This window comes from Sceloporus undulatus, chromosome 5, assembly GCF_019175285.1.
Source record: "Sceloporus undulatus isolate JIND9_A2432 ecotype Alabama chromosome 5, SceUnd_v1.1, whole genome shotgun sequence".
Classification (NCBI taxonomy): domain Eukaryota; kingdom Metazoa; phylum Chordata; class Lepidosauria; order Squamata; family Phrynosomatidae; genus Sceloporus; species Sceloporus undulatus.
This window is the reverse complement of record NC_056526.1, coordinates 159,214,304-159,230,580: the sequence shown is the minus strand read 5'-3', so window position 1 is coordinate 159,230,580 and position 16,277 is coordinate 159,214,304. Positions and strand designations below refer to the sequence as shown.

The following is a 16,277-nucleotide window of genomic DNA, read 5'->3' as shown; positions in this document are numbered from 1 at the left end:
ACTGTATTACAATTTCCTAGATTAAGAAAAATGTAGGTCTCAGAGACAAGCAACCACAGACAAACTATTTAACCTTTTCTTTTCCTGCTGTTCTTTTGCTCAAGCATCTTTCACCCAATGCTTCAACATTTTTTTTTTAAAAAGCATGGGGGAGCCATTTTGATTTTTAAAACATTGGAGAAGAGCAGCGCCTGCCTGCACTGTCTCTCCCACTATATTTCTCTGACCAGACTTTTCTATGGCTGCTTTTCACTTGAAACACAAAGCAGCGGTGAAACGTATGTAACAGCCAATTCAGTCTTTAAAGGATTGAGCAGATGATATGACCAACATATCTGTACATATACGAGTACTATTCGTGAAAGACTTCGCTAACAGTGTATATTTCAGATGGAGAACTTGTGGATCAGGTAGTTCAACTCTGGACGTAGTTCAAATCTTAACAGCCCAGCCCAGAATAGGCAATGGTCAGAGTCAGTGGGAACAACAGTCAGCAGCTCAATAAAGCCATGTGAACATGGAGACACATCCCTAATCTATATAATGGTCACAAGTGTGAAAATTTTGTATGCCAAAATAGGACTATCCTAATGGGTTGCTCAGATATATACAGGATGCTTGAAACATTTTTAATATGAAGCAACAGGAAGCATTTAAAAAAAAACCTTCAGTTGTCAGATTCCATGAGACAGAGAACTTTTCCACCTGAAAAACTGTGTAGAAGAAATTCAGCAGTAATAACCTTTCAATATTATATCATTACGATGAGGAATGCTGCACATACTGAAGTGTTTCTTCCTGTATAATAATTTAATACCATAATGACTCTACCCTATCAGACATTTTAACAGTACATCAGGAGTCAAATCTTGGGGCGGTGTTATGACCCACCCAAGGAAGCACTGTGATCCTGATAACATCTATGCTACATTCTGTTCTCTTCAGTGACTCTTCTTTTCCAGTTTTTACCCACAGCATTTGACTGTTAACAAATAAAGCATGATAGTTGAATAGTAGTGATATGAACAAGTTAACAGAAAGAAAGAGCAGATCTGTATTTAATTGCACATGCCAAACATACATTGATGTAAACTGCTTATTATTCAAAGAGCAATAGGACCACTTCTATTGTATTTTTAACAAATGCTCTTAATGGAGCAGTAATTCACTGCCAGTTCTCTCAAAAGTTCAAGAAAAGAGGGTGTGTATATTCTGTTCACAGAGATGGCAATATGAATAACCACTTTGACTGATCAGAAGAGAAACAGATTTCTCTCATCTTGAACTGTTTCACTTCACTAAATCCAGTTGTTTAACAGACAACGCTTGTTTAACAAACAATTTTGACATTCTCCTTTTCAAAAGGATTTCCCACCCCCAGAACTTGGTGTTCTCTTCCATATATCATAAAACAGGAGGAAAGCTGAAATATTTGTCAAGTCTTTACAAGTCATTTTAAAGGTTACAGGGTCATTAATATAAACTGGTCTTTTTCATGATTCTCAAGAATTCTTGCTCATTTATTTCTCCATCTCCATCTCGATCAGCTTCTTCTATCATTTCCTGTAAAAACACCAAATATTAAACAACAGTTTGGAAGCACTCAAAATGTCTTTGGTCATCTTGAACTTGTATTATGCTTACATGAGAAATATACTATAAGTACACATTCCTATTTTCTAACAGTGAATTCATTAGCCAACATATACCACCATACCAGTTATTAGGAGGCTTTGGTGGGTGTGAGGGATCATGGTTTCCAAAAGCAAATAAAAATCTTTGGGGGGGGGGGATTACAAGGAGGAAAACCCAAATATAGCCTCAAAAGCATGTCTGATGTCTATGGGTGGGATATATGCACTGAAAGTAGGGACAACAGAAACTTGGGTGTGGTGATTAAATGGGTATATCCTGGGAGAAAACATGGCTGGCACATAGGAAATAAGAGTCATGCTCTATTTTGTCAACTTTTGACTAGCAATGGCTCTTCAAGGTTTTAGGAAGCATTCTTTCCTATCCCTACCCGGTACTATCTTGTGGTCCCCCATCTATTTTGACTTTTGTGTAGCTTCTGAAATCAGAGAAGAGCAGGTACCATATATATTTGACTATAAGTTGATCTCATATATAAGTTGAGGGCAAGTTTGAAACCAAAATTATGGATTTTGACATGACCCGTAGATAGTTCAAGTGTAAAACTTGGAAGCTCCTTCAGTGTGTGTATGGGAGCGGCAAGAGGGAAGCAGCAATTCATGTGAGGCTTCAGTGTTTCAGTTTTCACTCCGAGACAGCAAAGCTTGTAGGTGGGAGAGGGAGCGTTAAACAAACAGCAATCAATCAATCAACCAATCACCAAGGACTCTATTTGCTTGGCTCAGGACAGAAAGAAACTACATGGGAAATCTGAAAGAGCTGCTATCACATTACCATACTGACCTGTAAATAAGTTGACATAGGATTTTGAGGTGAATTGTTGGGCATAAATTTTTAGACTTACAGATGAGTATATACAGTCTGTTGTGGATGGCATGGAATACTCCACACTGCAACAGTCTGTTGTAGGTCCCACTTGTTATTTTTATAAGCATCCTCACCAACAGACTGGACTCCAAATAACTTCCAGTGTAGAAGACATATAAATAGTGGATACAGCACAGAAGGCTATATTTCAATAATTTACTAGGGTTTTTCTTGTGAGCATTTCTGCAAATGCTCTCCAAGGTGGGTATAATAGGGTCTTTTTTGAAGTGATACCTAAATCCTGGAATTCTCCAAAGACATGTTTGTCTGAAACTACAGTTTGTGAATTTTAGGGCCAGAATATAATAGCATTTCATATCATTTTTGCATGTCAGGCAAATTTTATCTTAAGCATGTTGATGTTTTACATTCGTGTGTGTGTGTGTGTATATATATATATATATATATATATATATAGTTTTCTGGATCTTTTTCCTTAGTAAACTCTTATAATTATTTACGTTCATGGAAATGAGAATAAACAGGAAACTGCCAACTTTACACTGGCACCTTACCTAATCACTTAAGATGGAGTACAGGAAGAGATAAAAAAAATTAAAACAAAAAGTCTTGAAAAACAGAATCTATAAGAAAAAAACTAACCAGGCAAACCAAAAGCAAAGTGTTTACTAGAAGGTCATAAAGTAAGTTTTAGGGATCTCAGATAACTGGCCTACAGGCCCTGCTCCATGCTACAACAGTATAGGGTCTATGAAGAAGTCTGAATTGGAAACACTTTATACAGGCACTCAATAATGAACAGTCCAGATTTATGATCATTAGTTTTGTTAATTTCCATTGTGGATCTTATGTAGCTATTAAAACCATTCAGCTACATAAGATCCACAATGATGGTTAGCAAAGCATAACATTTACCTGTAATTCTTCATCTGTTAAAGTTTCTCCAAGCTCCTTGCAAACTCGCTTGAGATTTTTAAAGGAAATCTTGCCTGTGCCATCTTCATCAAATAATCGGAAAGCTTTCAGGATTTCTTCCTGGTTGTCTTTTTCACTCTTGCAAAAAGAAGGAGGGAGGAAGTGAGAAAAAACAAAACAAAACAAAAAACCCAGTCCCAAATTCAGATTCCAATCACATAAAAGCAAAATTGTATGTTACCATTTTTTGGGTCATCATAGTCAAAAAATCTTCAAACTGTATGACACTAGATCCTTCTTTTCCAATATCTGCTATCATCTTTCTAACTTCCTCTTTCTTTGCCTCAAAGCCAAGAGCACGCATTGCAACCTGTAACAGAAATGCAAACTATGTTCATGTATCAAATATGGTCAGACTTTGGAACATTGGCCTAATCCAATTGTTAGTCCAACTAGAGATGGTCCACTGAAACACTAGAAACTCAGTAAACAGATATTTGTGCAAGTTTCATTAATTCAATTGGTCTACTCTATTTGAAATTATTTATTTATTTAACTGAAAAATTTATATTCTCTCCTGTATCCAAAGATCTCAGGTATAGTACAATTGTACAGTAAAATCAATTTAGATCAATATATAAAAACATTTAAAAAATTTAAAATACATTCAATTATTTATCACTTAAAACCTAGTTAAAACTATTTAAAAAAATAATAACCATAATACATGTACAAATTGGATAAACTCAATTAGGCCCCAAAGGCTTTAATAGAAAGCTATTATTTGAGTTGGTGCTGGAATGATATCTTTGTTGGCACCAATTAAGCTTCCAGAGGCAGGTATACCATAGCTTTGATGCCATAGCAGAGGAGGCTATAAAATGACAGAACCAAGGACTGGCAGAATTTCAGCCTTGTATTGGTCCATATATTTTGCTTGGTCCATAATCCTGCCAGTCAATTGCAGTCTGGAGACTATAGTAATCAGACCATATTAGAATTAAACCGCAGTGAACCTGGTATCCTGGAAACCCAAATGTATGGCATATTGCCAGTATCACTAGTGTTACCCCATCCGCTGATTCAAAATAGGATAGAGAATTATGAACTCTGGTCCCATACATGCTGCCTTTTCCAATTATATTGGGTAGTAGAGGGCAAAAAAGCTGGACAGAGATAGGTGCATCAATGGACATTGCCAATTCCATTTCTACCTTTCCATGTCCTGTTATTCTGTATGTCTGCTGTGGTTTTTGTATGTTTGATAGTACTGTTTGCATTTTTTTGTTATTTCCTACAAGCAAACAATTTTATGTCACCACATATCTCCCTTAGGAGTTGTGACTAGCATGGCGATTGGGCCAATTCCTTCTTCCATGTATAAAACCGTGTACAAAAGCCCTGGAGGCTATAGGAAAAATGGAGATGGAATAAATGTTGCTTTTTGTGAGAAGAATCAGGAGATATTCCAAGAATATCAACAATCCTCTAGAGATGGATGGGAACAGACCAAAGGGTCTGCAGTGGGAAAGTATTTGCACTTGAGGCAACCTCTTCTTTGAAATGGACTACAGCAACATTTTAGACTGCAAATTACTTCTTCTGGACAAACTTGTTAATGGGGAAAGGGGACCATGGAGCCCCTTCCCTCTTTAGTTTTCAGGAAACAAGGACAAAATAGACATACTAAGAACAAAAGGAAAATTATTGGATTCCTGGAAAATAGATACATCATTTCTGGACTTTTTGTATGTTTCGGTTTTAGGTTTCTTTCCAGAAAAGGCTTCCATTTTAAATGATGATTTTAATTCAATGAACAATAGTGTAACTATGACAAATAATGTAACAGTAACATTTAAATACCAAATTGTACGGTTTCAAGACAGGGCCAGAGTTGAGCCCAATGCACTGTATCTTTCCATATAAGTATGCAGGACCAGGAAACCCTTTTAATTTTTTTTAAACTGTCAGAATATATATTCCTCTTGGGCAAAATTTTCAAACTCAATTCCACCTCTAGTAATGTCTTCAGAACAGACACAAGGCATCTTCTGTTTTGAGGTGTCATCTAAAATAACTGAAGAGGATGGTATAGCATCATAAACCCTTAAAGACATTCTGGGAATGGTAGTTTGTTGTGGCACAGAGCACTCTGACAGGGAAGGGTAAATGCCTGACTAAACTACAATTCCCTGAATTCCACAGCATTAGAAGGCCTACAAATCAAAAGACCTACAAATGCCCAGAGAACTGTTTTTTCTAGGAACCTCTAGCTCCTCCAGCACAACTTTAAGGTCAGCTTCCAGCAGAATTGCACAGAGGACTTAAAGAGATTCCTAGAAAGAACATATTAATCAAAACTGCAAATTTAAGGCCTTGATAGTCTGGCCTCAGGGCAGTTCATATGATGCATGCCCTGATGCTGGCGTCACACTATGCGCCCAACCGCATGGCAGGTGGCGTCGTGGTGCTCCTTTGGTGTCCGGAGGATGCAGCGCCAGAAGGAGTGCCAAAAGGTGCCACTGTAGCAGGAAAGCCGCCCTTTCCACAGTGCAAAAGGGAGCCGCTGAAAGGGGGTGGCTGCAGACCACTCTTTAGTGGCGATCTGTTTAGCCCATTAATCTGCAGAAGTCAAAGCTGCAAATGTGGAGAGCCAACTGTAGTCGAGTTGCATGATTTTGAAGGGCTAAAAAATGACATCCGTACAACCACATTGTGCTGCCAGCTAAAGAAGTGGCCAGGGCTGATTCCACAAAAAGTCAGTTCAGAGAAGAGGAATGGGACTCTTCAAGTGCCACCTAGAAAACAGACTGAGGAGAGTTACATTTACGTTTCAAATGACCAGACAGTTTTGATTCTGTGAAGTCAAAGGCTTTAATGGCCGGCATCCATAGTTTATGAGTTCTGGAAATAATGCGGTTAGACAAACGCGGACTGGAAGATAGAAAAGAAGAGAAGCAGCAGTACAAATCAGGCTAAAAGCACCACTTACCTTCAGTTCCTTAACATCAATGCTGCCAGTTCCATCCGTATCAAACAAGTCGAAGGCTTCCCTGACCTCCTGCTTTTGCTCCTCAGACAATTCGTGCTTCAGTCCGCTTCTTCTCCGCTGGGGACCAGTCTGCGTTGTCCTCTTGTGGCTGGACGCCTTCCGTCAAGCAAAGGATACGGAGGAAGAAACAGTGGGTGAAAAAACCACAACTCCCAAAACATCCTCACCGTCAAACTGCGTTGTTTCTGCAGCTGTGGCAGGTGAGGCTGCGTCTACACTGCAGAAGTAACCCACTTTCATACCGCTTTAACTGCCGTGGCTCACTTATGCTATGGAATCCTGGGATCTGTAGTTCGTTCTGACAAAGAAGGCTAAATGCATCGTGGAACTACAAATCCCAGGGTCCTATAGCAATGCAATTGGTGTTAAAAGCAGTTGAAACAGTGTCAAACCGGGTTATTTCTGCAGTGTAGACGCACCTTCATCTGCCACACTGCAGAAACAATGCAGTTTGGCACCGCTTTAAGAGTTTTGGCTCCATCCTGTGGAATCCTGGGATTTGTAGTTTGTTGTGGCAACAGAGCTCTCTGACAGAGAAGGCTAAATGTCTCGCAAAACTACAGCTCCCAGAATTCCAAAGCATTGAGCCAGGGCAGTTAAAGCGGCGTCAAACTGGGTTATTTCTGCAGTGTGGATGCAGCCACAGAGAGAGAGAAAGAGAGAGACTCACCATGGCGCTGGAACTGGCTGCCAAACCCGCGCTCTCAATAATCCACCGCACCTGAAGAATCTTCGCTCACATGCATCCCCCTAGATACGCCCCGCCCCTAAAAGCCTCGACTGTCCAATGACAGAAGGGATTCCCGCTACGCCCCGCCTTTCTTTTTTGTCAAGGCCAATAGGAGCGCGCAGGAGGAGGAGGAGGGAGGGCTGGGTGACGTCACAGAGAACTCCATGTTGCAGCGTCCGTTGGAGGCGCAACAAGCGAGTGGCGCCGGTCGCCTAGCAACCAGCCCTCCGCCGCCGGGAAGCCTAAAAGGACAATAAACGTGCCTCTGAGCATGCGCAGAGTGTCTTTCGCCAATCGCCACTCCTAGGCCAGAACCGCCACCCAAATACAATACAATACAAATATAATACAAGATAATACAAATAATAGGGTCTTTAGGCGATATTTCAGAGGAAGGAACAGGCCAAACCACTTGCTGCATCCACACTGGAGCATTACTCCACTCTGACACCGCTTTAACTGCCTCTGGCTCAGTGCTATGGAATCCTGGGATCTGTAGCTTTGTGACCTTATATTAGGGGGCCACAGCAGACGGCAACTCCCAGGATTCCATAGTTAAAGCGGTCTCAAACTGGATTATTCCCTCAGGCAGAGATACTGCAGAAATGAAGCAATTTGTAACTGTTAACTGCCATGGTTTAGTGCTATGGAATCCTGGGATAGATAGTCATTGAGCCTTCTCTGTCAGGGAGGGCTCTGGTGCCACCACAAACTACAGTTCCCAGGATTCCCACTACCCCACACTGGCTCGCTCCTCCTGCCTCTTCCTCGTGCTCAAAACGGAGGACGTTCTGGAATTCCTCCTGGACAGGAGCCAGAAATAAAAGACTACTCATCCAAACCAGTGCTTCCCAAACATTGGTCTTCCAGGTCTTTGGACTCCAGCTCCCAGAATTCTAGACCATTGGCTCAGATGGCTGAGGCTTCTGGGAGATGAAGTCCAAGAAAACCTGGAATGGGAATCACTGATCTGCATGAGCCTCAAGGGAGGGAAAAGGTCGAGCCCAGAGTAAGGGCAGCGACTTCAGGAGACATTACTGCGCATGCGCAGTTTTCTGCGCAGGCGTAGAAGACACACAATGCTGTTTTAGATACTAGAAGGACCAGTTTCTGAGCTTTGCACAAACTGCAAGAGAAGCAGAAGTAGCTGGTCCTGGATCCAAGGCACTAGTGCTGCTGCCCTTTTAAAAAGGGAGGTAGCAACCAGCAGGTAATCTTGTTTTGGGGTTTATTATCTACTGAACCCCAGCTTTCCCTACTTTTAGTCTCTCCTAAGAGATCTGTTGTTGTTGTTGTTGTTCTGTTTCCAATTTATGGTGACCCTATCTATCATGGGGTCTTCTTGGCAAGATCTGTCCAGAGGAGGTTTGCCCTTGCCATCCTCTGGGTATGTTTAGCTTAAAAAAGAGAAGGTTGGGAGGTGATACCCATAACTAGATACATCTGACAAAGTGTCACTAGGGCCCAAAACATGCTGCAGAATGAATCCAGTTTCATAGAATCACAGAGCTGGAAGAGACCACAAGGGCCATCCACTGAGCCAGGGCTGTTAAAGCGGTCTCAGTCTGGATTATTTCTGCAGTCTGTTTTGGACCAAGATTGCTTTTTGATGCTCAAGAGTCTAGAACACGAACCAGATCAAATTACAAGAAAAAAGATTCCCTCTAAACATCAGGAAAACCATTATAATGCTACAAGCTATTCCACAGTGGAATAGACTGCCTTGAAGGACAGTGGAGTATCCTTTTTTGGAGGTCTTTAAACAGAGGTTGGATGGTCATCTCTCTGAAGTGCTCAGTTTATATTACTGCATATCAGGGGGTTAGTCTAGGTGAGCCATGTGGCTCTTCCAATGTTCTGGAGATGATCAGATGGGAGGACAAAGGACGCAGGTGAAGCAGATTGCTCCCATCCTTATCCTGTCCTTATCCTGTGAAAGACTATCACACATGTTGCGCTTATCCCATCATCCTGTCAATAAAGTGGAACTGTCCTGTCACTTTTGAATAACGGAAACTTCCATTAATGGAAAATGACAGGACAATGCCACTTCACTGATGGGATAATGACCAGATGAGCACAACGTCATCTGATATCTTTTCTGTGATCATGCGATAAGGATGGGGGAAAGACGTCCTTTTCCCTGTGTGGTAATCTACTCTGATTCAGTGACACTGACACATCCCTGTACAAGCCTAGCAAAAGAAGCTGTCCAGAAAGGTAGAGTGTGTTCTGCATCTCTCCTGTCAACAATCATACAATCATAGAGTTGGAAGAGATGCAAGGGCCGTCCAGTCCAACCCCATTCAGCCATGTAGGAACTCACAATCAAAACATTCCTGACAGATGGCCATCCAGCCTCTGTTTGGAGACCTCTAAGGAAGGAGACTCCACTACACTCCAAGGAAGGAGTGTGTTCCACTGTCGAACAGCCCTTACTGTCAGGAAGTTCCTCCTAATGTTGAGCTGGAATCTCTTTTCCTGTAGCTTGCATCCATTGCTCTGGGTCCTAGTCTCTGGAGCAGCAGAAAACAATCTTGCTCCCTCCTCAATATGACATCCCTTCAAATATTTAAGCAGGGCTATCATATCACCTCTTAACCTTCATGGTTTCCAGACTCTTCACCATTTTTGTCATCCTCCTTTGGACACAATCCAGTTTCTCAGCATCCTTTTTGAATTGTGGTACCCACAGTATTCCAGGTGGGGCCTGACCAAAGCAGAATAGAGTATTACTTCCCTTGATCTAGACACTATACTTCTATTGATGCAGCCTAAAATTGCATTGGCCTTTTTAGCTGCCTCATCACAATGTTCTCTCTCTGAAAATGCTCACATATTTACGCACATAATAAAGAAATTGATTATTCTGAAAAAGACGAGACTGACTATGGTCCAAAACACACTGCTGAATAACCCAGTCTGAGACCTCTTTAACTGCCTTGGCTAAGTGCTAGGGAATCCTGGGAATTGTAGTTTATTGTGGCACCAGAGCTCTCTGACAGAGAATGCTAAATGTCTCACAAAACTATAGCACCCGGAATTCCCTAGCATTGAGCCAGGACAGTTAAAGCAGTCACAAACTAGATTATTTCTGCAGTGCATTTTGGACCTAAAATGCACATTTCTGGTTTTCAGTTGCAGTTAACTGAATTGGCTCTGTGAATCTATGCCGTTTACCTGCCAAGAGAAAAGAGGCTGGTCATTCCCTCATCCAGAACATGCCAGAGGTTACAAATACAATCCCCCACAATTAAGTGACAGACTTCAAAAACACCTGTAACATGACAATTTATTTCTTGATTTTATTGTGTGTGTTGTTGTTTTTTAGAGTGTGATGATGGGGCATTCCAAAATACAAAAACCACAATAGTTGCTGCCTCTTCTTAACCACCAATTGTAATAGTTCAGGTCAAGTTTAGATTTGTGTTCATTTGATTTAATTGCAGCACCTTGCTTTGTACTGTATGTCTTATTAGTAAATCCAGTTGTTTCATTCAAAGTATTTTTTTTTAAGTGGAGGCAGAGAATCATTCATCTCCCACACAGAAAACGAAAGTGGAGACTCAAGGGAACATTCTACAAATTGTTTGATTTCTGTCCCCATATCTTGGAATGTAATACAATGTTCCTTCTTAATCTGGGCCCATTCACATTACAAAAAAAATCGGTTCTGAAACCGATTCAATCACGTGAAGTTCCTACTCACCCCGAATCTCACACAAGCGAATCCGGGGCTTGCACACCCGTTCCGTGTTAAATGGCCCCTAGCGCGAGTCTTTTGAAATCAGCGCAAATACCGTTTCTTTTTAAAAACCCCGGGTCCTGGGAATGAGAACTTTGGCCTCGATCACGATCGAGGCAAATTGAGGGAGGGATTTAGGTCAGAGGGTGGGCACAGGGCAAGGCATTTCCTCCCCTCATCGGAGGGGAGGGGGAGGAGGAAAGAGCCCTGGGCAGAAGGGAGCAAGGGAAGGCATTCTTTAGGGGCCTCTTTTCCCTGCATCCCCTGCCCAAAGCCCTCTGTCGCTGGGCATTCCTTCCCTTGCAGGAGGAAAAAATCAGGTCATGAACGGAGCTCATGTCAGGCAACCTCCCCCCCTTTTCAAATTCAAACAATTTTTTTTGAGCGAACATGCGCATGGTTTATATGGCAGAATGTATGTTTCATTTTTAACCATTTTTTTTGAGCGCACATGCGCATGGTTTCTATTCCAGAGGCAGATGGAGCCAGGCTTGCACTTGCAGAGGGAGAAGCTACAAATGTTGCAAACAATCAATGTTACATTTTTACCAATTTTTTTTGAGCAAATATGCGAATGATTTGTCTTCTTGAGCAGATACAGCAAGGGAAGCAAAGGGAAAGCTAATGTTGCTTTTAAAAGCATAAAAAAAATGCATGGCAATCCCATCCTCTGCCTGGGACAGGGGCAGATCTGACCCAAAAGCCCACAGGTTTATAAAAAAAGAGAGAGAGAGAGAGAGAGGCATCTCTCTCCCTGCTTCAGCCGCTGAAACCCCTGTGCCTGGCTCTTTAAAAAGGGAGGACACTTCCCCCGATGCCCTGCAAACGTCACCATGACGATAGCTTGATTGGCAGCGGCCAATCTACAGAATGCATTCGATATCTGTCAAAATGCATTCGATTTCAATTTGTAGTGGGCACTTGCTAACGGAGCGATTTGGGGGAGGGGCATCCGGATCATCCCGGTTCCCTCCATGTCTTTTAGGCCAGTATGAATGGGGCCTCTGTTTATCTTCTCTAATAAAATCTTTGGCCCTTCCTAGGCAGTACCTATCTCTAATGCTAGCATTCCTAGTTCTATTATATTGGTTGTTTCTTGTACAAATGCAATATGTAGTATTGCACATATTGTCTGAATGAAGTGTGGAATTTAATTTTCATCAAGAATATGAGTAAATCACTATATTCCTATTGGAGACACGAACAATTAGTTTTACTAGTCTGGAATAGATGATGCAAGCGCTGGAAGGCAATGAAAGGCAGAAGCAATAAGTCTGTGTTTCATTTGCAGATATCATGGGATTATGGCTTTCAGAAACATGAACAGTAAGAGACATATTGGACTACAGCAACTTTCCGCTTTGGCATCCACTGGAAGGACCCTTTTAGGACCAGTGAAATCATCCAAATTTATAGTTGATGAAAGTACTCCAGATGGTATGTTGATCTGTTCTGCAGTGAGACTTCTAGAAAACTTGGATTTAAATTGTGCAGTTGGTCAACTTCTTAATGACACCATCCAGGCACAGGACCAAGAATATAAAACTGGGACCACTACCTTGTTATTTCTAGTTAGTGCATGGAGCAATGCTGTCCTTGAATGTCTTCAGCAGGATGTTCCTCTTTCAGTAATAGTTTCTCTGATGTCTGAAAGTCTGAATTCTTGTATTGAATATGTGCAAGGCATTGCATTATCACTGCACAGTATACAGCAAAGACTAGATGATATTCCTAGAGAATGTGAAGACAAGGTGTCAGCAATTATTAACACCAATTGTAGCACATCTGGAAAGCAGATTGTGGAAACTAAAACTCCAGGTCTCAAATCAAATAGCAGTATTTTAACTCCATTTGGACATTTGTATGAATGTGAGGAAAAATCAGAAGATCTTATCATTCAGCAAGCAAAGACATGCAATTTTGGGGGAAAGTGTGGGTATCAAGGGATATTTGATACTGGCATCACAGCATGTTCATCAGCTAAATCAGTTGATACCAGTCGTGTTTCCACAGCATACAAAACTGTAATAGATAAAAGACACAGTTTACAAAATTGTCATTTGGATGTATTAAACTGTAACCAAAGATTAAAAGTAACCCACAGTAGGTACTTCAGTAGTGTAAAGAAAAAACCTTCACCACAGCAACCAGATCAAGTAGGTGAATCCACAAAACATTTTGATGGGATCAATGATTTGGGACAACTGACAATGTCACTTAGCCATGGAAACTGGCCTGCCATGAAACTGGTCCAGGATATTCTCAGATACCAGCTGCACAATGTCAACAAAATGGCTGACACTTGTCCTTTGCAGTTTAATGTTTCAGAGGTTGTGACTTGTTGTTTACCAGGTGTGTCTGAAGCCCATTCTTGTGCTTATCCAGGTTATATAACTTTAGTATGCCCAGAGAAAGCTGCCATTACTAAGATATATCAGGATAGGCCTCTTCGTGTTATTCTTGTAGATGGGAACCTAACCAAAACCTATCACCATTTGGGCTTTAACAGGTCACAGAATGTGAGAATCCTTTTTGAAAGTGCATCTGATCTAGAGACTGGCTTAAACCTGTGGATTGATTCTATGCTGGATATTCTGATTCAGTCTGGCATAAATTTAGTTTTGGTACAAGGTGAGACATGTGAAATTTTAGAAGAACGCTGTCTGTCAAATAACATAGTGGTAATTAATCGAGTAGCTCACAATGTTTTGAGGGCTTTTAGTGTTACCACAGGAGCAGAACGGGTGACTTACCTCACCCAAGTGAATGAGCATTGTGTTGGCAAGGGCGTCTGTATGAAACTCTGTGGAACTCCAGAGTTAAGTGGGGTGGGTTTGAATGATCAAATGCTGGTTTCTTTAACAGCAAAGGGAATTACCTTGACGACAGTTGTGCTTGGTTGCCCTCTTATGTCAAAGATGCAAGCCATTGAAGATAACTTTTGGACATGTGCTTACCGTGTGCATCATGCCCTTCTTGATCAAGCAGTCTTTCCAGGAGGTGGCGTTCTTGAATTCTTATGTCTCAGTTATCTTGGGACCTTAGAGAAAACAGCCGAAACATGTAAGGAAGAATTTAATACTGGTTCCTCTTGGCTTTCAAAATCTTCAGAACAGTACCAACCCCTGGTGCTCAGTGCTTTGGCATGTGGTTGGCACCAGTACCTTTGTACGATCATGTGTAACATGGCACACTGCACAACACAATTTGAAGCTAGCACCTTCATACAACAGCACCTCCAAGAAGCAGCAGTATGTGATTCCCCAACAGCCTACATACTAGATGAATTTAACAAGGGCAGGATGGGAGTAGCAAGCACTGAATACATTGGGGTATATGGAAAGGCTCTAAAAGTGTATGATAATGTTGGAGCTAAAACAGAAGCATGGCGTAGAGCTTTAGACTTGGTGTTGCTAGTGCTTCAAACAGATGCCGAAATTATCACAGGTCCTAAGCGGGATCAATTGCTGAAGTCACAACTCTCAAGTGAGTTCTTGTTTTTGTAGGCTTCCTAATAATTACAGAAGATGAAAGTCACCAGTATTCTGCAAAAAGAAAAGTAGAAATATATTAGGAGAATAAATTTTTAAACTGTTGTCTTTGTTTTAGAAATTAAAATCCAAACTCCAAAAATGATATAAAATACCAAACCTATTTTTATGGCCTCAAGTTTTATTGTCATTCATTCTATTCCCATTCTGCTACTCCTATGGGTAGAGACCTTAATCCAATATAAATTGTTAAATACTCATTTCAGTAAGACTTAACTCCCTTTTAATTGTGATAATTTTAAATCTCATCAGGCTGAAGTATTTAAGGCTGCCTTATTACATTGCAGTAAGGGTTCTTTTTAAAGAATTTTGATATTAGTGTACTACTATAAGCTGATCTGTTGCATATTAACTTTGTTTTAAGAATTACTGAGAACTCTACTTGAGAACCTTTTTTATTTTGGACTACAATTCCCAGAATGCTCCAGCTAGTGAGGAGCTGTCCAAAAAAGTTGTCCAAGCTTTGAGTAGGTGTTAGGGGTGGGGTGGGTCTGCCTAGTAAGTTGGAATCCTGGCAGTTACCCAAAGATGTCAGGTACTGGTGCCAACCCTGCTACTGGGAAACTTTTGTTCAAGCTCAGTTAAAATGAATTGAATTGCCAATTAATTTGCCAGGAGAACAACTACAACAGCTTGCATAGCACAGTAGCTGAAAGACTGGTACATAACCAAATCAGGTCTAGTTGACCGCACAAGCTGGACTTAGGGAAGGCTTTTTCTCCAGGCCTCTCACAGTTCCCCAGATTACAATATGGAGATAATAACACCCATCTGCTTTATAGGGTAATTGAAAGAATTGCAAGAGAAAATATTTTCCAAAAGAATAGCTGTGTTAAAAATAAGGGTGGGAAATCTTGGTGATGTCCTTGAATGTTGAATAGAATGTTGCATGGCCTCTGCAGTCCTGCCTTATAAAGCTAAAAACATATAGATCAAGAATGTATATTTTAAAAATATATTAAGAGCTATAGTTTTATATTAAAATTGAATAATTAGTCCAATAAAGAATATACAGATGGGTATGATGATATTATATGATATTTTGACTTGTGAACATGGCATTTTGATGAACAATTTCTTCTTTGGTATCATTGATTGTTGGTTTGTAATTCCTTTTTAATGGATATTAATATGTATTTTCACTTTTTAAAAGTCCTGATTGTGTTCAACTCATTAATTTCAGCCACAGCAAGATAGGTGCTTGCTTTCATTCTTTGGCTATAGCTAAAATTGTACTTCAAGTTATCTCTGTTGTTACTGTACTAGTAACTTCATGTCCTAAGAGGATCCCTAATTTACTATCCATCAAATGAGAATCGTGTCAAAAGAGCATAGCTGACTTAATACAACCAGTGAGGGAGCTTCCCAATTGAATCCCAGCTCTTGGATGAAAGAATAATATTTAGAGACCTGTGACAGATCATTTTGCACAAGTACATAAATTCAGCACAGTAGTTAGTGTTGTTGCATTATTATCCTATACCACAGGTGGGCAGACTTCATACGAGATCTACTTTGATTCTTTCAGTAATTCAGACATCCACCAGCTGGAGCTGAGCAGAAAGTACATATACTTAGAAAAGAAGTATAAGTGCAGGAATTTGTTAGGAGGATTTGAACTGAACTCACAGTCTTTCCATGCACATACCCAGTCCTGGTTACACTAAGCTTGTCTTTCAGCAGTATAGTTCTGCAGCATTTGCTGCTGCTGTGCTAAATAATTTGGAATTGAAAATCCTTGCTGATCTCCTGCAAAACACCAGTTGATTCTGATCTACCTTCTGTCTGCTTCTGCCTTATGCT

General features: G+C 40.8%; 2 protein-coding genes across 2 annotated transcripts; one reads left to right on the top strand and one right to left on the bottom strand.

The window, feature by feature from the left end:
* Window positions 1–1,030: 1,030 nt before the first annotated feature.
* LOC121930324 (caltractin-like) lies at window positions 1,031–7,226 on the bottom strand. The gene is made up of 5 exons (XM_042466498.1): window positions 7,119–7,226; window positions 6,389–6,544; window positions 3,638–3,766; window positions 3,397–3,534; window positions 1,031–1,563 (listed from the first exon to the last, which is right to left on the bottom strand). Exons 1-5 carry the CDS (start codon window positions 7,119–7,121, stop codon window positions 1,474–1,476), a joined length of 516 nt encoding a protein of 171 aa, XP_042322432.1. The 5' UTR covers window positions 7,122–7,226; the 3' UTR covers window positions 1,031–1,473.
* A 5,001-nt stretch (window positions 7,227–12,227) lies between these two features.
* Window positions 12,228–14,429, top strand: BBS12 (Bardet-Biedl syndrome 12). The gene has a single exon (XM_042470383.1). It carries the CDS (start codon window positions 12,228–12,230, stop codon window positions 14,427–14,429), a length of 2,202 nt encoding a protein of 733 aa, XP_042326317.1.
* The last annotated feature ends 1,848 nt before the right edge of the window (window positions 14,430–16,277 follow it).

Excerpts from the sequence above, each read along its gene's own strand:
- LOC121930324 (XM_042466498.1), bottom strand. Across the intron at positions 3,767-6,388 it reads TTGATGTTAAGGAACTGAAG|GTTGCAATGCGTGCTCTTGG; the intron begins GTAAGTGGTGCT and ends TTTCTGTTACAG. Across the intron at positions 1,564-3,396 it reads TAACAGATGAAGAATTACAG|GAAATGATAGAAGAAGCTGA; the intron begins GTAAATGTTATG and ends GTGTTTTTACAG.
- BBS12 (XM_042470383.1), top strand. The coding sequence starts at position 12,228 with ATGGCTTTCAGAAACATGAACAGTAAGAGACATATTGGACTACAGCAA.